At 42.2% G+C, this 22,514-nt stretch overlaps 1 protein-coding gene across 8 annotated transcripts in view; it reads left to right on the plus strand.

The window, feature by feature from the left end:
* KIFAP3 (kinesin associated protein 3) overlaps nucleotides 1–22,514 on the plus strand; it is a 68,042-nt gene that overhangs the window by 42,551 nt on the left and 2,977 nt on the right. For 7 of the 8 annotated variants that reach the window (XM_053950460.1, XM_053950461.1, XM_053950458.1 and 4 more), the window contains 2 exons: nucleotides 568–757; nucleotides 4,923–5,022. In XM_053950460.1, coding sequence (XP_053806435.1) covers nucleotides 568–757; nucleotides 4,923–5,022 — 290 coding nt within the window. Of the gene's footprint in view, nucleotides 1–567; nucleotides 758–4,922; nucleotides 5,023–22,016; nucleotides 22,137–22,514 lie in introns of all 8 variants that reach the window. The other variant, XR_008432347.1, reaches the window with a different exon arrangement.

The raw sequence follows: 22,514 nt of genomic DNA on the forward strand, positions 1-22,514 counted from the left end.
ACTTGCCTACCATTTTTGTGGTTGCTTAACATTATACATAAAATTTGACATGAAGTTGAAATTAAATCCATGCTGGAGATCATGAAAGAAAAGAAATTTACTGGTTTTATCATAGCCTTTTTTCTTAATAGATTTTTTTTAGTAACTACTTGTCCTAGGAAATGCTCATCTAATGAAGATATGCAGGGTTTTTGGTCAGTGCTAATAATTAATTACTAAAAATCCTCTGAAGATTGGCAGTAATTGGGTCTTCTTAATTAAACCAAATGAGGAGACTGCTGATGGAACTGTTCTGTTCAAAGCAGGAGTTTTTTCTGGAGAGTGTGAAGTCCTAAACCATGAAGGGAAGATTGTACTGCTGTATCACAAATAATGCCCATATGCCCCGAATAATGCCCAATGCTTGCAAAATCCCTTTTGCTCAAAGAACATGCAACTGAGCAGAGCATTTTAGTCACTGGACCCTGAACTGGCATCTTTTGCTGATGTTGGCTTCCCCTGCCATTTCCTGTTACACCAGCTTTGTGTACAGCTAATCCTAAACCACTGTGTGGTGATTTTTACCAGGAATATGATGAGGAATGGGCTAAAAAAATCCAGACGGAGAAGTTTCGATGGCACAACTCGCAGTGGCTGGAGATGGTGGAGAGCCGGCAGATGGACGACAGCGAGCAGTACCTGTACGGGGATGATCCCATCGAGCCCTACATCCATGAGGGGGATATTCTGGAGAGACCTGACCTCTACTATAGTGCAGGTAAAGCAGCACCTGTCAGTTTTTAGCACTGGGATTGCCACCTCTGCATTTGCAGTGGAAGCTTGAACCGGGCCTGACTCAAGCCAGCATGACAGTGCCTGTTTTGTGGCACTGGGAGCAGCACTGATGCCAGCCAGGGATGGGCTTGTCCTTGTTGGGGTTGATGCCATGGAGTGGCTACCTAGAACAAGATTAAGAGAGTAAAAGCAGGTATTTATTAAAGGCCTTCAACAGGTACACCTTGGGCAGCCAGAAGCCTCCCAGAGGCTACACCCAGGATGGACATTGGTCATGAGTTTTTCAGGCAATTATAAGTTTGGTCCATTTACATATCAGGGGTTAATCCTCCAATTACAGCTTCAGGTAATGAAGTAATGTACCCCCAGTTTGCTGCTCCCCAGTTCACTTTTTGTTGATACTTTTCAGGGCCTGAAAAGTATCAAGGGTGACCTTGAGTTTCAGGCCCACATTTTGTCTGACCAAAATGTGAAGACAGTAGCTAACACTCTGTATGAATTTTAGAGTTATACACTAAAGCAGTACAGAATCTGAAAAACAAAAAGCTAAAATCCTAAGGCATCAGGGTTTTAGTGATGGATTAAGTACTGCATATCCATGATTTAAGGAAATGTTACAGGTCTGCAGGAATATGAGTAGACCTCTCTCAGAGAGCTGATGGACCATGACAATGGAGTCAAGTAGAAGTGGCCCAGACTTGTTCTTTCCACCTGTTTCTTGTGTCCATAGTTTGTTTGCTCTCTAAACAAAATCCTCTCATCCCTGTTAAAGTCACAGCTATAGGATTTATGCAGAGTTTTGTTCTGCCTATTGTTTTAGTTGTGCAATGGGATTTTTATTGCAGATATTGATGAAAGACTTCAGTTGAGTCTCAGCAAACTTGTAGATTCTGTAGCAGAGGCCATAATTTCATTACTTTAATCCATCTGTATGATTTTTGCTGTTTTGTATCTAGGATTTAGGGAAGTGTGTGAACCTCTTCTGTAAATGCTGATTTATCTAATCCAGTGTTCCCAGCTGTTCAGGAGGAGGGTTCAATAAAACTTTGCAGGAGGCAATAATGAAATAATTTGCCCAGTGGATAAATGTCTTCATAACTTTTTGTAACTAGGAGTTGGCTTACCCTCTCAAACTTGTGGGTTTAGATCCTTTGCAAACTCATGGATAACTGAATGCATGGATTTTTGCTTCTTTTTTTTTTTAATTGCTGGGTTTGAGTCTGTGTTTTTCATTTTCCACATAAGCGTCCAGTCCTCTGCCATGAAGCATGAGTCACAAAACTCTGTGACTCTGCATCAGTTTGCAGGAAGAGTAATTAGAAAAACAAAACCACTAAACCCCGTCGTCTTCACTCATAGTTGCTGCAAGAAAATAATTGTGCAAGATCTCAGTAGCATTTCAAATACTGTTCTCAAAGGATATCAGAATATAAGGCTTCTTTTTATTCTGCCATAGCAATTTGCCTCTTAGTGTCATAGTTTTTTTCCTTTTGGATTTTTGGTGTTGGAATTGATACTTGACTGGGAAGGAAAGGTAGAATTCTGGTGATATGTTCTGCAGATGTTTGAAATGTGCTTTTGTTTTTAAAGGTATCCCTTTTTAAAGAGTGATTATATTCAAAAGGTAGATTAACTTCTCAGGTTCATTGGAGCAAGTGTCAGTAATTGTATGCTTCTGCAGTTTCCTAGACTTCAGCTTTTGAAATGTGGCATCTCAAAAGTGACATGATATTCCTTTGAAAAGGCTACAGGTTAAGGTACCAGTTGGAGCAGGGATTTGGATTTCTGAAGGACAGATCATTACTTAGTGAAAAAAAACCCCAAACTCGCCAAAAGTACAAATCTTTATGCAGTCAGAAATGAAATACTTGTATTTCAGTTTGATAATTTTAGAAGTGATCTACACTGATGGCTGTCAGTACAAGTCCCACCTTGACCATAATTGTTCTTGAGCTCACCGATGGCAAGATGAGTTCCTTATTTCATGACAGGCCAATCTCTCTCTTGCACAGTAATTTAAATCTACATGAAAAATGTGGTAGAATCTCTGAAGTTACCTTTCTGAGCTCAGTGCCTCTTGCTCTGAAAGTACATGACCTAATTTATGTTGAAATGTACATAACAACAGATGTCCTTTAACTGTGTAATCACATTTTCTGCAGCTGATGCTCTCCATGTGCTTTCATTTTCCTATAAATTCATGTGAGCCATAACTCTGAGTGTTATGGTTTGACTGTTAACACTCTTGATTGAAGACACTTTAAGTAGTGGTAGCAGTAGCCTCAGAGTTAAAATGTAGTGCTTATTTATTAATACAGAGACATATGTTATTTTTAAGTTTCTCTGCTCTCAAAGAAGAGAAGTTTTAACCTAGCCTGGCTATTTAAAATGCATAGTCACTTAAATGGATTGCTTTTGATCTGAAGTGCTGCAGGTATAAAAGTGATAATGGTCCCCCTCATTTCAGTTCAGTGGAGCATACAGACTAGGAGGTGAGCTAGAAAAACTTGGCACAAGTCTTAATAAAGGCCATTTCAATTTTCCTTTCACTTCTTTGGACATTTTCTATTTGTGTGATGTCACAGGGCACCTGTGTCCCGCTGAACATGCTGAGAGACAGGAATATTGATCCCTGCCAGAACACTTGCTTGTCAAGTCATACTCCTTCACATACTGTACACACATGTCTGCAATTAGAACGTGGCCCTGTACAGCAATCTGATGCTGCTAAAATGTGGTCTGATCATGGCTGGCATTTTTCATTTGCAATCTGCTGCCTTGCATTCAGTCACTTTCCCATGAGGTATTATCTTCTAAATGAATCTCTGTAGCACCTCATCAAATGTCTGTTAGAAATCTAGATGTGTCAATTCTATTCCTTTTATCACTTGTCACTATATTATCTTCAAAAAACATCAGGTAAATTCATAAAGCACAGGGAGATTTGTTTGAATGCCAGAGTCGTCATCTCTAAGCCCTTGTGTCTGTAAGTAACTTTCCACTGCTTCCTGTGCAGGCAGTTTTAGTAGTTTGGAAACCACAGAGGTTAAGCTAAGTGGCCTGTGACTCCCTGGATCTTATCTCTCTTTCTTTAAAGTGGAATGGCATTTGTAACTTCCTAATCATTAGGAATCTCTGTCTTCCCTCTCTTAAACTCTTAATGTATCAGTCTGGATGTACCTGTTTCTGCCCTGGTTTTATGGGCATGCTTTCTGCACTTCAAGTTTGGAATCGTTTTCATACAGTGATGGAGACAAACTGATGTAGGGGCCATTTAAATGAAAGAGCTTGTTTTATCTGATTAGAGCCTAATACTAATTACGAAGTAAGAACTGTACCCTTAATACTGAAAAGAAATGTGTTTTGTGAATGGGAGCAGTAAAGAGTTAAGCTGGGCTCTCATTCAGCTGGGGTCAGTTCAGTGACTTTACTTCAAAGACACTCTGTGGGTTTACATTGATGTAACAGAAGGAAGATGTTAGCTCCTGATTTTCTTTTCCTCATAAAGCAAGCAGAGACTGTGAAGCCTTTAAGGAATACTTCTGGCTTTACAGATGTCTGCATCTTCATATGCCAGTGTTGTGTTGTAAAGGAAGCACAAAAAATCTGTGACCTGTGTTCTTGAGAGGATATCAAATGAAAAACCTGCCCTTTTTGGAAAGAGCTCTGAGATATTAAAAGATGGGCAAGATAAAATAAATAAGTTTGAAGTCACTTTCTTGTTTTTCTCAACAAGTTTGAAGAGATACAGTGGTGCAGTAGAGAGTCTGAACAATTAAGACCTTTGCTGCTTTTTTATTTTTATGCTGCTGGCTCAGATTAACGTTTTACCTTTTTCTTTACTTGTTCTCTGGGCTTACTTTGATGGGTCTTAAAATAACTTTTATAAGCTTAAGGAAGAAGGGCTAAGAGAATATTTCTTAGGTACAGCATTTTTCAGGGCAGTGGGCTGAAGCTCCTTGGAGTCCCAGTAAAGATGCTTTGGTACTTGAAGTTGCTGGGTTTCGGTATGATTGTTGATTTTTGTTCCTCACAGAAATGCTGTAAGTTAAATTTCTATTGAATTGCTAAAAGCAAACCAGGACAGGTGGTTTTTCCCTTGCCCTCAATCCTGCTCCTTGACAAGTGACTGTATTTTGTTTCCCTAGATGGGCTGATAGCCCCCGATGGAGCCGTGAGTCCGGATATCTTCGGGGATTACCAGCTTCAGAATGGAGACCTGGTTGGGCAGCACCCCTTCTCTGGCAAGTAAGTTGCTCCTACTAAAGAATTCTTATCATCCGGTGGCTCTTCAAGTTTCTTTTAGGGCTTCATTTGTAGTGCTCAGTAATTTTTGCCCCCATAGCAAGAGGAATGATTTACACTGCACAAGCAGTTCTAGTCTGTTGTCTGAATCACATGTATATTTTAACATCCTAACATGTTGTAATAGATCACAGCTTTCCAAAACTGTAGAATAGAACAATAACACAGAATACACCACCTGTTATGACAACTACTCAAATACTCTTCAGACCCTGGGAAACATCTAAAGAGAGGCTTGAGATGCTGATTACCCAGATGATGTTTGCTTCCAATATTCTTAAAATTAAAAGAAGTCTTTCTTAAATTTAAAATAAGCAGCTGTGGGTTTGGGTGGTTTTTTTTTTTTTTTTTTTGGGGGGTGTTTTTCCATTAACCTAAGCCTTCCCAAGGCATTCCTGGTTAGATTCCTGAGGGCACTTTGAAAATGGGCTGTAGGAGCAAAAGGCATCAGCTTTTGCTGATATTCTGGGAGATGTTTTGCTGAATTTCCCCTCTGGTCTAAGACCTCTTGTCTATGTTGGCAAGCTGTTCCAGTTTGAATTTCTGAGTAAGCTTCACCCCTGAGTTCAAAATAGAAAAGACTCATTTCCAAGAATGGAATCTTCATAAATCCTGATGCTGTAGAGTTTAAGAAGTGCCTTTTATAAAGCATGAATTCTGTGCACTCATGAGCAGGAAACAGTTCAACCACTTGATAGTCAAGGTACAGCATTCACTTCAACAGGATCCAGCTATCTGGATATGCCCAGCCCTGGGGCTGAGGCTGTTTCTTTCCAAAGGAAGAATGTTCTTTTCACCACTAACATCTTTAGTCACCATTTGTAAAATGTAAGTCACTCACAGTACGTACAGCTGAAGCAAAAAAGATTTTCCTCCCTTACTTTGGCTTCTTGTAATTTATCAAGGGTGGTGGAGAGTTACTTTTGCTGGTTTATTCTACCTGTGATGCACCAGAAAGCTGAACAATGAGTAAGGGTTGGAGTGGTGGTAACATTTTTATGGACAAATTAAAATAACTAACATGCTCAGGGAAAAAAAAAAAAAAAAAAAAAAGCAGGATTTGAGATGAATCTTCTAGAAAAAAGTAAATATTTATACTCAGTAAACATCAAGTTCAGTGTAGTGTGAGTCTGTGTTTGGGAAAGGGATGCTGGTGCCCGTGCTGATCATTTCCAAATGTTCAACCTTTGTTGCAGAGCTTGCAGGTGGGAGAGAAACTGAGGTAAGTGTGAGCTCTGTGCTGCTCTTGGGGTCTCAGTGGGTGACTCACCATTTTTAACTTCACAACAGACATACAACCCACGAGGTGATGGATTTCTCTGTTCACCAGGACATTGGAGGGTGCTCCCAACAGTTTCAAGCTCACCTGGAGGTGTGGGGAAAATTGGTAGGGTGAAGCTTGCAGACTCCTTTGTTTCCAGTAAACCTAGAGAAATTTACTTAGTTAACTTAGAGAAAGCCCCAGTCAAGATACTCTGAAAACAGAGAGTTTTCAGCTGGGAAACAAAACCATCTTCAGTGTCCTTGGTTAAAAGTGAAGGCACATCAGTCAGCTTCCAATTGCAGCCCCTCATCAGGGAGCTCCAGTAGTAACCTGCTTTTTAATTTGATTGTGTTCCAACTAACATGAGTAACAAAATACCTCTGGTGTATACCTAGTTAAATTAAGTATTTGTAGAACTTTCTTGCATGTTTTAAGGCATTCTGAAGGCTCACCTCAAGAATGAAAACAGAAGAACTGCAGGTTGGCCCATTGATGATGGCCTCTGGAAATATTGGGATTTCTGGCTAGAATTCTGTTTTCTAGGAAGATTTCTTGCAATATGATTGCTTCTCGGACTTATCTGCAGTCCAGACACACAGTCTAATTGGAAACAGTGTGGAGTGCTGCAAATGTTCTGTCTTATTTGTAGCAGAGCAGGAGTGAATTGTTTGATAGAATAGATACTGGCAGCTGAGTGGCGAATCCAGCTTCTCACATGTGGGTCATTATGGGTTGGAACTGCTTGGCGCCAGCAGCCAGGATTTCCTGATGCTCAGACCTAATGTAAAATGCATTAGTGCTCCAAGGCATGAGCCATGGAATTGCCAGTCCCATGAGTCTGGAGCTCCCTTCTCCCAGTTTGAACTGGTGTTGGAAGGTAAAACCATACGTGCTACAGAGCCTAATTAAAAATAATAGCAGCGAGTCAAGGCGCTTTTTATGTGTTATATAGTGTACATTTCAGCCATACCAAAACATAATTCTGGGGTATTTTTATGCTTACAGTTTAAAGCTAACAAGAACCTTATGTCAAGGATTTATTTTTAACCAGTTCCAGCTTTTAATAAATCAAGATTTTTGTTATAAAAAATGGTTCATTTTTCTATTAATAATATTCAAATATGTTTTCAGAAACTTTTTTAGCAAGAAAGCTGAGTTGTGGTTTTCATAGACAATTAGCAAGTCAGTTAATAGTAACATGTTTTGGAAGTTCAGAAAGAGAATGCTAATTATGAGTAGATGCTTGGTTTTGGTCTTTTAATTTGTTACACTTTTTTATTTATTATACATTTATTTGTTATGCCTGTGTCTTCTGGTCTTTGCCTTTTATATTAGGCTTTTCAATTCTGTAATAGAAGCAGTTTTTGCTAGGCAATGGGGTGAGTTCTGAAGTCTCTTTGTCATTTAAGAGAGAGTCTCTTTGCCATTTAAGACCACCCTGAAAATTTTGAGGTAGGTAACAACTGTGAGCTGACTTCTTGCTCCTCAGCCTTGAATAATTTAATCCTTTCTTCTCCTTTCTGCATTCCTATGAGAAAGGACGAGGATATGTTACCTCTTTAATTTCTCTGAGGCTATTTCCTGTCCTTGCAATGTGCTCAGAGTGGATCAGGACTTCGCCTTGCCTCCAGGAGGGCTGAAAAGGCAGCCAGAAAGTCCCATGTTTTTAGTGGCTGCACATCACTGAGAAACTGAGTTTGTGTTGAACTGGTGTGGTGCCTTCAGTGCCTTACCAAGGCTTAAGTGTGTTCTCATCACCATCCTAATTTTTGGAGCCAAAGAACTGTGTCTGTGAAGAGTGGCTGTCAAGGACCACAATGAAACTCAAACTGTCTTGCAGATTTTCCCTGTAAGTTATATCTCAGCCCACACCACCTGCCATGTGTGGTATTGTTACACCGGTTACATTGTTAACTTCCTTGGCTGGGGGATGCTGTTCTAGCAGAGATCAGGGCACCCTCTGCCATTGCAATTCCACTCTGTTTCATTTGGAAAAATTCAGGGCAATTGGAGCAGCAAATGTATTTGAAGGTACAGTTGCTGAAGTGGTTGACTCTCCTGTAATGCAGCAGGGATACCACCAGCATCTCTTATGGGGTCCCTGTCCCAGGAGACACTGGACCTACACACCTAGAGCTGCTCCCCACCCTTACAGGAGGGTAGGGAGATGTATTTTTGAAGTTAAGCAGAACAGGAATTAAAAATAGTTGAACTATGGATAGGCATCTGCACTCATTGGGTTACCACATTGGGGCTGTTCTCCCCTGTCATTTTCAAGAAGGAAAAATGAAGTGGCAGCATTGGCAGTAAAACCATCTCTTGATCTGGGGAATTGGGTGGAGTGTCTTAGAGGCTTTTTTTCAAAGACACTGCCTTCCCTTCATGGGGGTGTCTTGGACTTTTCCTTTGAAACCTGGAGTAGTGTTACTCTCAGGAGCTGAGAATGCCACCTCACATGATCATGCATTGAGAAGTAAAGAACAGCTTTGAAGGGAATTGTAAAAGTATCTAGCCCTGAATTCAGATTGTAGATTTGCTTGCATGGTTGCTGTTCTGGACATGTCCACATCCTGGTAATTGTTATTTCTGTTACTTGTCATCATGAAGCAGAAGAAGCACAAAAATGAAGACCTGGGTAGCTGCCATTTTTCTGATAGTGCCACCTTGGGAAATGCTTTGTTTCTGGGGATCTAGCTTGTGTGTTTTGCAGCTTCTGTTTACAGCTCTTATCCCTGAACTATATTCTTAGTGCAGTTGTACTGTTACCTATGAGGCCTATAAATAGAATTATTTCAGAATGTAACATCCGCAGGAGCAGTGATAAAGTCCATAAACAGCATCTCTTGTTTTCCTCAAAGGTTTGGAGCATAATGCAGACAGATTGTAAGGTATGTTTTCCATTCAGCAGAAAAGATGTGGCTGAGGAGGTTGTTTTGACAGCTTCTATCCAGGTTTTTTTCATTGGCTAGGAAAAGACTTTTGTGATTAGATTACCAGCTTTGAATCATCTGTCTTTCAGAAGCAGATGGACATTAGGCATAGATTTGAAATTTTCATCTGTTATTAAAATCTGAATTCAAGGTTTCTGGTTCTGATAAGGCTTAATATTGAATGAAAGTTTTATGATTGTGGCAAACAAAAATCCCTCACCTTTGGCTGATGTGATGACAGCTTAGTGTCTGAGCTGCAGGGGATAAAGACCAGCTGAAAGACATCTTCCAGAATCTACAGTCATTCATCAAATTTTAATCACCTTCTGGAGACTAATTACTTTCTTAAGACACAAACATAATAGTGATGGCTAAGTACCTTATAATAGAGATAGCCACAGTATTTTTCTTGCCCCTTGGGGAAGAGGCCACTTCTTAACCTTTCCCAGCTACAACTAGGTAATGGTACAAACTCATGCAAAAGCCAATTTTTGGTTAATATCCTCAACAGAGTTCCCAAATCTTCTCAGTCTGTAGCTTTGAAAAGATTAATAGTTAGGAATGCTAGAGCTGGCCAGAACTCTTTTTTTCCCTGAGGAAGTTTTTCTCCAGTGCAGGATCCTTTAACCTTGTTATAAAATGCAGCAGAGCTGCCATTGCTCAATCCTCATTTTCTCTGAGACAAGGCCTTTCTGTGTGTGCTGTTCCCAGCATGTGCACTCCCAGCTCTTCCCAACAGAGATCTGACTGAGGCTTCTTCCCAGGAAGCAGTGAGGTTTGGCATGTCAAGCACAACCAGTTTTATGGGGTGACTGCATGTCTCTGTCCTTGGTGGAACATCTTTCCTCTTGCCTGGATTTACAGCCTAAAGCTGTGCCTGCATGTCTTGTTTTTGCCATGGCAGGTCATTGGGATGTTCTGTGAGCTCAGTGCCTGGAGCCTGGCCCTTGCAGGCTGCTTTGTGCTGGCCCCAGGGAAGCTGTGGCTGCTCTTGGCAAATTCCAGGGTGCACAGCCAGGCTCTTGTGTCTGGGCTTGATGGAAACAGGACCTGGCCACAGGTCCTAGTGCTCCAGCACTCCCAGTGGGACTTGGCTTATCTGTAGCTGAGCTAAGCACGTGTGATGTCTGCACGTGCTGCAAGTCCACCCTGAATGGCAAGAATGCTCCTATCTATGGCCTTTTTGTACTTGGAAACTCTGATGAGAATCAGGGGGAGTTTTCATGGTGGAACAACCCATAACTGTAGCCTTTCACTGCCATTGGTTGCTGCACTGTGGTGTGAATTCCCAGTCATGAGTCCCAGCTGAACATCTCCCATCTGGGTCAGCTACAGGAACTGCAGCAGGTGCTGGCAAATGTGCACTTTGTGAATGATTATCAAAATGCCTTTAAATGGTTGTACCTGTAACTTAGATCCAACTTTGACATTTAGAGCTATATTCCATATAGATCCTCATCTTCAATTTGATTTGCTAAGCAAAGGACTGAAGGAATTGGTGATCTTGGTGACCCTGCCAGGGAGTGTGTCTCATCCATCCTTTATTTTCAGTAGAGTTCAGCACAGTTTATTTAGAAGTTGGAACATTCCCATCCCAGCCTTTCAGGAGGGAAGAGCCGTCTTGCAGGCTGTCTCTGAGGATGAAAAACCAGCAGGGATCAGTGGCAGAACAAACTGTTTCATGCTCCTTTAGACAAAAAATGTTCTCATGCAGGGTCTGTGCTGAGAGTGCCCCTATCCCTTTCCTCCTTATTTGAACACAGGCAGTAATATTTCCCTGTCTTAAGAGGTGGACATATAGTGAGTATAAAATCTTTTTCTTAATGGAAAGAAAACCGAAGAGTATAAATTACTATTATAAGATGATTCTACTTAGAACCATTTTACCATAATGATATTTCTTAAAGCTCTGTGCAGTACTTCTTCTTTTCCATAATTAAACCTTATTTTAAAAACAAAACCCAACTTAGTTGCCTTTGCAATATGTTCAGCAGAGTTGTACTCAGCTTCTGCCATTTGGACACTATTTAATTTGCATTTCCCAGGAGAATTAAATTAGGTTTTATTAGTAAATTGGGCCTATAACCTTGCTGGCAGGTTTTATTAGTTTATCACACATCAGTATTAGCAAATTGTAAATCCCACTGAAACAAATTTGAAAAGGCCTTAAAGAAAAGCCCAGAACCAATGAAGTTCCTGGACACAAATAAGGGAGTTTATTTTGGTTGGTTTATGTATTTATTTTTTTTAATCCCACAATAATCTTGTTAGTGGCAGCAGAGTCACCTTTTTTTATCATATTCTGTTGTCCTAACTGTGCCTACATGTTTAGTTTTATAGAAGTTAAAGGCACTGACTATTCCTGGGGAACTGGCAGAGAGCTTTTGTTCCTCAGTGCCTATGCAGGTGCTACATCCCCCTGGAACTGAGATTTTGCATCTAAAAGAATGTGAGAAGGAAGTGGGAACTGCTGCCCTTTGGAGGGTTTTAGTCACAGTCTGGGACAAGCTTATTGAAAGACTTCACTTGACTGCTTCAGGTGCTGCCTGGATCATGGCCTGACATGACCCAAAATTCACTTTGTCATTATTCTCCTTCAGCACTGAAATGTGACAGTGGTGCTTCCAGGACAGGAAGGCTTCATTGCGAAGAGCTTTTGAATGAGAGCTTGAATTTCTTTGTGTCTTACAGTAATTTGTTTCTGCATCAGTACTAAACTAGAACACTCTCTCTTTCTGGGGTTTTTTGTTGGTTTTTTTTGGTTATTTTGGTGGTTTGGGTTTTTTTGGTTTTGTGGTTTTTTGGGTTGGTTTTGGTTTTGTTTCTTCTTGTTTTGGGTTTGTTTGTTTGTTTGTTTTTGGGGTTTTTTTGGGTGGTGATCATATTCCTGTTAGCAATCACTTCATTTTTTCATACTGTCTGTTCAAAGCCTTGTTTTCTAGAGGTGCTGCAGCCTGATCATATAATCCAGTTTAGGTGTCACTAGTAAGTGTCTGACCAAATTCTGCTCTTACACTGTGGACAGTTACTGGAGCCTTTTTGAAGACAGGGGTCTGATTATTCCAGAGGGTGAAGATTTTGCCCTGTGGCCCATATTCATCAATGAGATTTTCCCAGAGTTTGGAGAACTTTGCACCACTGAAAGATTGGGGCTGTAATTGAGGAATATCCTTAAAAGGACAATATTATCCACATCCAATATTTGATGTACAACAACTTTTGAATGTACATGGGTGTTTATTTGTAGTCATTGTATTCTTAGCATGAGGAAAAGCTCCCAAGCAGCTCTCCATGTATCTCCCACACACAGCCAATGCTCATAGTCCTTGAGAGCTGATAGCCAAGGTGGGCAGGTAAGCACAGGTGGGGGAGAATGGAGGTTCCTCCTGCGGAGTCAGGTGCCAGAGCTGGAGCAGAAGAGAAGTTCCTCCTGCGGAGTCAGGTGCCAGAGCTGGAGCAGGGCAGGGCTCTCCTGCTTGCTCCCACAGTGACCAGACCACACCACCTCGCCAAGGTGTGTGGTCTGGAGCTGGGAAGGATCAGGTTGCCCATGTTTCATTTACTGTAAGAGAGGTTTAATTGCTCCCAACAATTGCAGCAGTATGGGAGAGGTGAAATAGCTTGCTGGGGAATATTTTAACACAATTAAAATAGCATATTTTTTCAGCAAGTTGCAGATGCAGTTTGGGAAGAGAATAAGTATTGAGTTTTTAATGCACTTCAGCTTTTTTGGAATACAGGATACTTGGGCCTCTTTTACTTGCAGTCACTTTTTTTTTACATTTATTTAGTTGTTTTTTATTTTATTATATTCCACCTGCAGTTGGCCTTATTTAACCATCATGGTTTAGGTGGCTATTAAGAATTTTAAAAGAATACCCAAATGCTGCAGCAGTGAGCTCAAGTCCTTTGGAATGTCTTACCAAAAAATCCCCCAACCCTGGGCCTGTCTCTTCTGAAATGTAACATTAATTAATTCCCACGTTCTGTCTGCTGCTCAGTCCCTCCAGATGTGCTACTAGGAATAGACTGGCTCCCTGGTTACAAGCCATCTGGGCTCTGTAAACTGATTTGCACTTATATTAAACAATAAGTGAACAGAATGCGGAAGAGTTATTAAAGCAAATGTACATTGCTTATAAATCTCAAAGTAAAATATTAAAATGTAGTAAAGGGGAATGGAATGTGCAAATGAAGACCTGCTTGTTTTTAATGAGTTTAGCTGTGACCTTCTCGATTTCAACCAAAAGAAAAGAATTTTATTTTTCTCTTTAAAAATTAAAAAAAAAAAAAAAAAAAGAAAAAGAAACTATAAAACTGCTTACAGAAGTATCTGAGACAAAACCAAGGAAATATAATGTTCTAAACTTGACTGGTCCAAACCACTCAAGCTGCTGTGACAGCTCATAAAACTGAGAGTAGTTTTTAACTGGACTCTGTTTTACATTGCCAGAGTGAATTTTCCTTGCAGGAAGTAGCCAGAAGGTTTATTTAGTTTCCAGACTGCTGCTTTGATCTTTCCATTCTGTCACTTCTCAGGTTACATAGCCCTTTTTCACTGCAGTAAATCTGCAACAGTTAATGAGAATAAAATTTCCTCCTTCTCACTGATCACATGCTGTTAAATGCCAAACCACAGCCAGCAGCATATTTGCAGAATTCAGCTGCACTGTACAAAAACAGCACAATCAGTTTAATCTTGTTGGTTTTGTAATTCATTTTATTGAGCTTTCCTTTTTCAAGTGACCTATTTTATCAAGACAAGTGGTTGCAAGGCCAGATCTGGAAGAAAGATTTAAAACTGTAATAAAGTGAGGGGTGTTTTGTGTGCTGGGTTTAAGCATGCTCACAGGATTCAAAATTAAACTTAAAATGAGGAGTTTTAAAAAGGCCCATATATCAGTGGGATATTTCTTGTGGTTATTATCTGAACTGAACATGTGCTCTGAGCAAGTCTCTAGCATAAAAATTAATATATCAAATTAATTTCTTTGCCAAATACTTAAAATTGTTTTGATTCTAAAATTTTATTCTGATTCTGTGTTTATCAGCCTCAACCGTCCAACTCCAAAGACTGACCCATTCTTGTCCCCCTGGAAAACTAAGATGATGGTTTTTTAACTCTGAGATTTAAAAAAAATAATAAATTGGCTTACAGAGTTTATTTGCCTTTGGGATTTTGAGCTTTTTAAATTTTATTTTTTTCCAGTACTCCCTGATCAATCTGGAAACATTTGATTTTTCATTTGTTTAAGTTGAGTTTTTTATATAATAATGCTTCTCCAAGATACAGATCTCCAAGAACACATTCCTTGTCTGTGTTTGTATCTGCCTTGTTTCCAGTGTTATTCCTAAGGAAAAAAAATTGGTAAGAGACATTGAGATTTATTTTCTTCTTGATTTTCACTAAAATCATTGCTGATAGATCTCAACAAGATTTCACTAGGGCCCTGTGCTGATATATAAAAGTGTTTGAAATCCGGACAATCATCTGTGGTAGTAAAAGAATATTTCAAGTTTCTTCATCAGTAGTAACACTGCAACTGCATTTGCTGTGTGTGCTCGAGCGAGTGCTGCAAATCCCCCAGCAATGTTAACTTTCAGAGAAGGCTTTGAAAGCTTTTATTGGCTGCAGCTGGAACTCAGAGCAGAACAGATTTCTTGACCCTCCCTCCCTCCTTCCCTCCAGCATCTGGATTCTCATCCCCACCGGGCTGCCCTGCAGACAGCACAGTGCCACCAGTGCCCTGTGGCCTTGGCTTCTCCAGCCTTTGGTGCACAACAGGGGACTTTTGTCCCCATTTGTGTTGAAGGACAGAACTGAGTGGCTGTGCTTAGGCTTGAGGAGTTTGTATAAACATTTAAAGGGAAAATTCTCCACCAAAAAGCTGCATTTTTGCTTCAGCTGCTTGTCTCTGAGTACATTTTCAGTGACCTGCTATAGCACAGGAAGCAAGGAACACTTCCTGTGTGGAAATGGGAAGGCTGATGGAAGCTGGAGCAGATGCTGATCTGGTCAGTGACACCAGTCATCTCTGTGAAACTTCAGCATCTTATTTTGCTTTCTGTACCCAGCCTAACACAGAGCTTGCTGGAGACAATTGAAAGGGAGGTGTGAAAGCTTCCCAAGCCAGGCCTATCCCTAGTTCAGATTACGGCAATGTACTCTTCAGTTTATGGAGTTGACACATACACTTTGGACTGTGCAAGGAGAGAGGAGGAGGAAAGGACATCTTGCTTTTTATTGCCTGTTCCTCAGGGCTTTTTTATTTGTTTTAGTTCTTAATTAATTCTTAAGAAATGGATGTATCTAATCAGTGGCTTTGGACAGCTGTTGAGCCAAGAGCACAGGAGATGTTTCTGTCAGGCTTAGAATGGAAAACCAGAGCTCTTGATTTCCGTTCCAGCTCTGCCTGTGCACTTGACCTTTTAAGAAATCCTGTAGAGAATGGCTGAGAAACTTCTTGTCTGTGTGACAGAGCTATGAGCCTGACTGCAGGAACGCTGCAGGAGCTCTCCTGATGCCCTTCACGGCAACAACGTGGCTGCATGACACAACTGCAGCCGTTGAGCTGCTGTTTTGCCCCCTGGCTCTGTTGGGGATTGGTTGCCATTCTAGCAGAGCAGAAATAATATTTTTTTTTTTTCCTAAAGGGTTTTACAGAATAAGCAAAAGTCTTTTCTGTCTATGTCAGTCTAATTTGAGTCTTCTCATTACTGTAGTTTGTCATTTGGCTGTCTTTAATGTCTGGGCTGTTTTCTCTTCCAATACTCCAATGGGAAACTGAGGTCATGGAGAAAAGGAGCAACTTGTCCAGGATCACACAGCAGGTAACTGACAGAGCAAGAAACTGAGGCCAAATCCCAGTCTGTGTTTGCAGAGCAGGGATGGCAGGAGCTACAGCTTTCAAGCAAGTTTCACACTGAATTTGGCTAAGCAAGATCATTTGTTTTTGGTTCAGTGCTTTCTTACTATTGAGTTGGGAAATACTTTTTTTTTTTTAAATGCTGCCTTCCCCCAGTGAATTTTGGCGTGGTTATTGCTTGGTGCATAGCTGGAGCCTGACACAGAAGACACAGTGCTCATTTCTCCCCCATTGTCAGCTTTCCATTTGTTTGTAATTAAATGGGAGAAACAGCAGTATTGTGCTGAGATACAACCGGGCAACAAGTCCAGAAGCAATTGGAAACTTTAAGTCATTAAGTACACTGAAGAAAGTTGGATAACATGGAAGGAGAGACATGATCATATCCATAAAAGCTGTGTTATGGTGCACGAGGGAGCAGGTTCATTTGGATACTTTCTGTCTTGTGAGCAGGTACAATATTACTATTTAAGGGACATTAATGTTTAATGCTAATGTAGAGATGGACTTGGGTGATTGATGCAGTGGGTACAGTCACAGACACTGCCACAAAACTCCCCTCCCACTTAAGCTTGAGGAATAAAAAGCATGAAAAAAAGAGCTTCACAAATAGAAGAGAAAAACATGGGGTCATGAGAGGCAGAATTTAGGAGACTTGTGGTTTATAGTTTAACGTCATTACCAGTAGCAGGAGAATCTACAGTTACAAGACATTATATAAAGAAACACTATTTTTTCCTAAGGCTTCTCAGTTGTATGGAGTTTCTCCATAACCCATGGTTTGTGCTCTTGCTTTGAAGGACAGAAGATTTATGGTCAGTGAAGGCAAACCAGAGAGATAACTGGCTTGTAGGAGGAAATGGGATCGTCATCTCAATCCCTGGATTTAAAGCAAGGACAGAAGCAACAGGCCTGTGCCCCTTCGTGGTGCCCTTTACCCTGCTCTGGCTGCTGTTGGGAGAATGGGGTCCCATCCAGTACTCAGCTGCCAGGGAATATCAGCAGAAAGGCCACAGAGTCCATGGCTTCAGAAGCTCTGAGTCTTGGTTCATGTGTGAAGGTTCCTTGGTACCTGCAGAGGATTAGCTAAATGTGTCATACCTGCAGACGGCTTTAGAAGCTGGAGGTCTTTGTGTGTTCTGTGGGATTCAAAACCATTTCCCACCTGCTGTGCTTGGATGCACAGGGTGCCTTAATCCCTGATTGTGCAATGGGTCAGGGCCTGGATGCCCCAGCTCCCCTTGCCTTTCCATGCCTGGTCTCTGTGAAGAGGAAACCTCAGGAGAGAGGAAGGGAGGGAAGCAGCTGCAGCATTCACCAGCCAGTCTGCTAATTGTGCTGGCAGGGCTGAGCATCCCCTTTGTGATTATACTGCCCTGCACTGCAGTCCTTGTCTCAGACCAGCTCTCATCAACACTTCAGGAACAAACAAAAACACCAAGATGAGAGAAAAAATACGGCCTTTGCTGCTGGCAAACTTCTGTGTGTCTTGTTGGCAAGTGTTCTAATCAGTGAGCTGCATCTCATTTGTACAGGTTATAATGCTGTGCTTGTCTTGAGATCAGAGACTGCTGTGCCACTCCCATGGCTCTGGCACCTCCTGAGGGGAAAGTACAGCCTTCAGTATTCCTCTGAATATGATTTGTTTTGTCTATTACACACAGGAGCTCGATCCAGCATTGTGGAATACAGGGGTTCATGGCATGAGAGTTCATAAGGGAATACAGGATGGGAACTGTACTGTCACATGTGAGTGGGTTCATGGACCAGAAAATGTAGGACTTCAGTGATGTGCAGCTGCAATTCTGAACACCTGCCTAGGCTGAGGTGAGGATGGCTTGGGAGTGAAGACTGATTTTTAGAAACAATAATAGCCACTGTATAGAGGGAGAAGGTACAGAGGAAAGAGTAGGACTGCTATGAACTGTACTGATACCAGGCTTCTGAAGGATGCTGAGAACCCCTCTGGTTCCCCTGCCTCTGATCCTCAAGAGGAGTTTTGGAAGGCTGCAGGTGTGATCAGAGGTGTCACGTGTATCAGCAGAGGCTGCCTGTTTACACCTGCATGTAAACCCTCCTAGCAGCTCACTGGAGCATGTGGAGAGCTTTCGGTGTGAGTCCTTCATTGGGACTTGGTGGGGTTGCTGATGAGTTGAGTTGCAAGTAGTGTTTAGCTGGTCTTACCAAGGTCAGAGGATCTACATAATTAAAAATCTATAGATTTTAAACAAAATATTTTATTTTTAATAAGCTTATAAATCTTATTATAAGCCACTGAGTAGCTGAGAGCCTCTGAGACATGAGGGCTTGTTGATGCAGAGTAAGGAGGGAGGACTGACAGGGTTTTAGAAAAAGTTTAGAGTGAAAAGAATTAGAGATGAAATCTTCGCTCTGGTGGAAGCACTCTATGTGTTTAGCTTGCAGTTCATTTTCAGGGGGCAGTGATTCCAGGGTGCCTTAATTTTGGGCAGAAACAAATGAAATTTGGCCCTAAAGTGTGAGGTCCTAAACTGGTATTTCACCCTCAAAGGCTTTTCCAGGGCCACTGTCACTTGCACAGGCAGTGACAGTCTGGTACAATGTGTGCCAGACTGCTTCAGACCTGTTTCCCAGGCAGTGCTTCCTGCTGGGATCACTCTAAGTTCCATGGATCCTACTGGGGGCTTTCAGTTGGATTTCAAGCATTTACTTTTGACCAAGAATCTCCGCAGTGATGCTGGACTTGCCTTTCTCAGGCCTTGCTAATGCTGGAGGAATTAGTACCTGGGAATTAGGCTGTGGTGTGAGAGCCCCTGTCAGCAGCAGCACTGGTCCCAGTGTGAGCACTGGTGTGGACAGGGTGGGGTGTGCAGTGCCACGGTCACTCTGCGCCCAGGTGTTAATTACCCAGGTGTTAATTATCCAGCCCGGGTTCCCCAGCCTTTCCTGATACCTTGCCCTGGGGAGCAGCACAGACACCTGGAGGGAAACCCCAGCAGAGGGTTCCCCATGGAGTGCTCCCTGTGGGAGCCTGCTGAGCCTTCCACACATCCCACAAAGCCTATCTAGTCCAAGGCCTATCTAGTTCAGAAGAATTTTGTGGATGCAGCAGGATGCTGGCTGCCCTTTTCTGTTGGGAGACAGGACACAACTGGTCTTTACATCTTGAATTTTGTCAGGGCACCTAAGATCCTCCATGGGTATATTAATTTGGATGCTCTGAATCAGAGCAAGCATCAATAAGCAGGGCTGTTCAGAAATCTCTCCTCACTCATGCACATCAGGAACACTTTCCTCTTCGGCATGTGTTCCTCAGTTCCCTAGCAGTACAAGCAAATTGGAAAGTTCAGCTGTCATTTGGGGAAGGTCATAGATCACACTAGCAGCCTGAGTAATCCAAGAGGTTTTAAGTATCACAGCATTTAGTTTAAAGTGAAATTTGCTCTGACAGGGGCTGGCAGACCAATAGGAAAAAGAAATATTTGTGCTAGGAGAAGTGCATGTGTAGAGACCTCGAGTATAACTGATGGCTGGAAGTGATTTCAGTCTAAAAAAAACAAATCATTAAGAGAGTGCATAGGGGTAAAATACACAGTTCATATTTTAAAGGGTCTCAAAATGAACCAGCAACTGAGGTTAGCAGTACATAGTAATTAGCTGGGCTGTTCACTGTTTAACTCCATCAGCCCCAGGCGTGGGTCTGAGCTTTGCACAAGAGCACAGTTGTGCTGTGCCAGGGTGGCGGCGAGCGCCGCTCTGTGTGCACGCATGCTCTGTGAGACAGAGCTGCCTGCAGTGTCTTGCAGCCTGAGCCTTGTTGCTGAGGGTGTTGTGCTGCTCTGTCATCCATTGCCACTCTACAGCTGCAGGGGTGCATGCACTTCTGGCTGCCCAGTTACATAGCAGTGAGCACTGGGAGGAAAGAATACCAACTCGGGCATGAGTATTGTTGCCCCCGTGGATAATTATGTGTCCCTACTTTATGGGAAGACAGGATTGGTGCTTGTTCTGCTGAGCACTGAGTTTCCTGGTAGATGCTGTAGCATAAAGCCAACCACACGTTTTTCCTAGGAACAAGTCTTGAGGCTGATTGCTGGTATAAATCTGAGCACACATGGCACAGATCATGATCTCAGGCCAGTCGTTATCCAACAAGTGTTTACAGCCGCAGAACTGCCATCTCTGCTGGCTCTCCCCTTCTGCTGTTCTTGGCAGAAGGGACAAGGATTCATCAGGAGTTGTTTTTAAATCCATCTTCACCTCGGTGGGTTGTGCCCTTGGCCTGGCAGCCTCGGAAGCGAGCCAGGCTCCGCTCTCCAGGCGCGTGTTGGCTCTGTGGCTGTCCCACCCCTCTGTCACCTCCTGGGCTCAGGACCCTTCCCTTCGGCTCCTACAGGCTCCGTGCTGCAGGCTGCCAGTGCAAACAATCCAACAGGCAAAGCTGCTACGCTTCAAGAGCACTAACGTGCAAAAGTGAAGCCAGTTTTTTTCAAGCATGGTCAAGACTTCAGTTACTTCAGGGAAATATATGGAAATATTTAGATAGGAGAGAATAGTGATTTGATCAAGGTGTTTTAATGTGATTTTCTGTGGGTTTTGGGGGTTTTTTTGGTTGTTTTTTGTTTGGGGTTTTTTTGGGTTTTTTTTTTTTTTTGGGGGGGGGGGGGGTTTGGTTTTTTGTTTTTTTTTGACTGTCCAAAGCAGTTATCAGCTGATCCATCTCTTCCAGTTTTCTTCAGGACACTAACATATGTCTGAACCATTTGGAAATAACTGATACCTCTCAATGTTTAAACTCTAGAGATCTTTACCTAATTACTTACACATTTATAAAAAAAATATTAAAAAACTGATTTGTTGAGAATGTGATTGAAACCATATTTTCCCTGCTCTTGTTATCAGTTTAAATACATTTAGAAGTTCTTTGAATGAGGATTACCGAGCTGGAAGTGGCTGGAGGAGCTCGGCCTGCAGGGATAGAGGCCCATTGCCACCGCGTGGCTCAGGCCGTTATTACACCTCATCCCCAAAAGCCCGTGGTGCTTCAGCTTGGGCTGTACAAAGGAGTTCAGGACAGGTTTCAGGCTCCTGTTTTTGTTGTGTCCCTCTTTGCCACAGGAAACCTGAGGATGGCACTGCTGTGAGCCTGGGCACGGTTGCTGCAAGTTTGACTGGCAGTCAACAGCCCTGGGCACCCACAGCCTCCTCACTCACCTGAATATCATTCCAGAATGAGCTTTGCAATGGTTTGCAGAAATGCAAAAAGGCCCTGTTCTACCACACTTGTAATAAAAACAACTTATCCACAACTAACATTGTTATAGTCACAGAAAACATAATGGAAAGATAAACTCAGAAAAGCATTTTCTGTTAAAATAGCTCTTCATTATAAATCAGCTGTAGATGTTTTAAGGATCTTCGGAGGAAAGCAATGAAATTCCTGAGTTTAAAGGTAGCCTTAAAGGGTCCTGCTTCTCTGCAGTGTAACATATCTGGTGTCACTGGGAATTTGTAGAAGCACAACAGAACCAGACCCTGCACTCCCAATTCCCACTATGCCTTCTTTTAGTACATTGTTAACTCGTGGCACTGACAGTACTGAAAGAACCCTGAAGGAATTGGCATTGGTTTATAGAAGTTTGTTAAATTATTTGTTTTCTGAACTGCCAAACTGGTCAGCTTCATGCTTGTCCTTGTTGGCTTGTACACAAGAGCCTGATATGGAGATACTGCAGCCAAGGGCAGCCTGGGTGAGGTCTGTCTGTCAGTGCCTTTGCACATTGCAAATCAGTGACATGGGAGAGGCAGGGACTGGCTAAGGTGACTGCTGGGTTTGGGGTTTCTGGAGATGAGAGATAAACACAAAGTAACAGGATTTCTCTTAATCTCTTCTTTCAGGAGTCTTTCAAAGCTTCAGGCCTGCTAATGAGAAAGCTGTTGTTTGTCAGGTACAAAGGAGGCATCTGGGGAAGATGCCTCAGAGGTCACCAGCTCATTTCCTAATGGGCTTGGAAAAGGGTAAGAGGACTTTGGGGTGGACACAGGAAGGAATGGGTGGCCAGAGGAATGCATTCACAGGGCTTTGCACCAGGGCCACTCTGCTGCACTCTGCTGCGTTGAAGGGCTGATCAGCCTGCAAGGTTGGGCTGATGGCTCTGTGCAGGAGTTAGGAGATGGGTGTTGCCAATTCAGATACACATGGGCAGATGTGGAAATGCAAAGCACTTTCAGGACACAGCATTTCTCAAGATACATCCAAGTAAAACAGTGATTTTTTTTTTTTCTCTGCAGCTTGGCTATTGATTGTGTCCCTTCCATCCCAGAGGACAAATCTCAGCCTCAGACCTCCCACCTTCACCTGACTATCAGGATATCCCATGAGTGAACTTGTTTTTT

Source organism: Vidua chalybeata, chromosome 9, assembly GCF_026979565.1.
Source record: "Vidua chalybeata isolate OUT-0048 chromosome 9, bVidCha1 merged haplotype, whole genome shotgun sequence".
Lineage (NCBI taxonomy): Eukaryota > Metazoa > Chordata > Aves > Passeriformes > Viduidae > Vidua > Vidua chalybeata.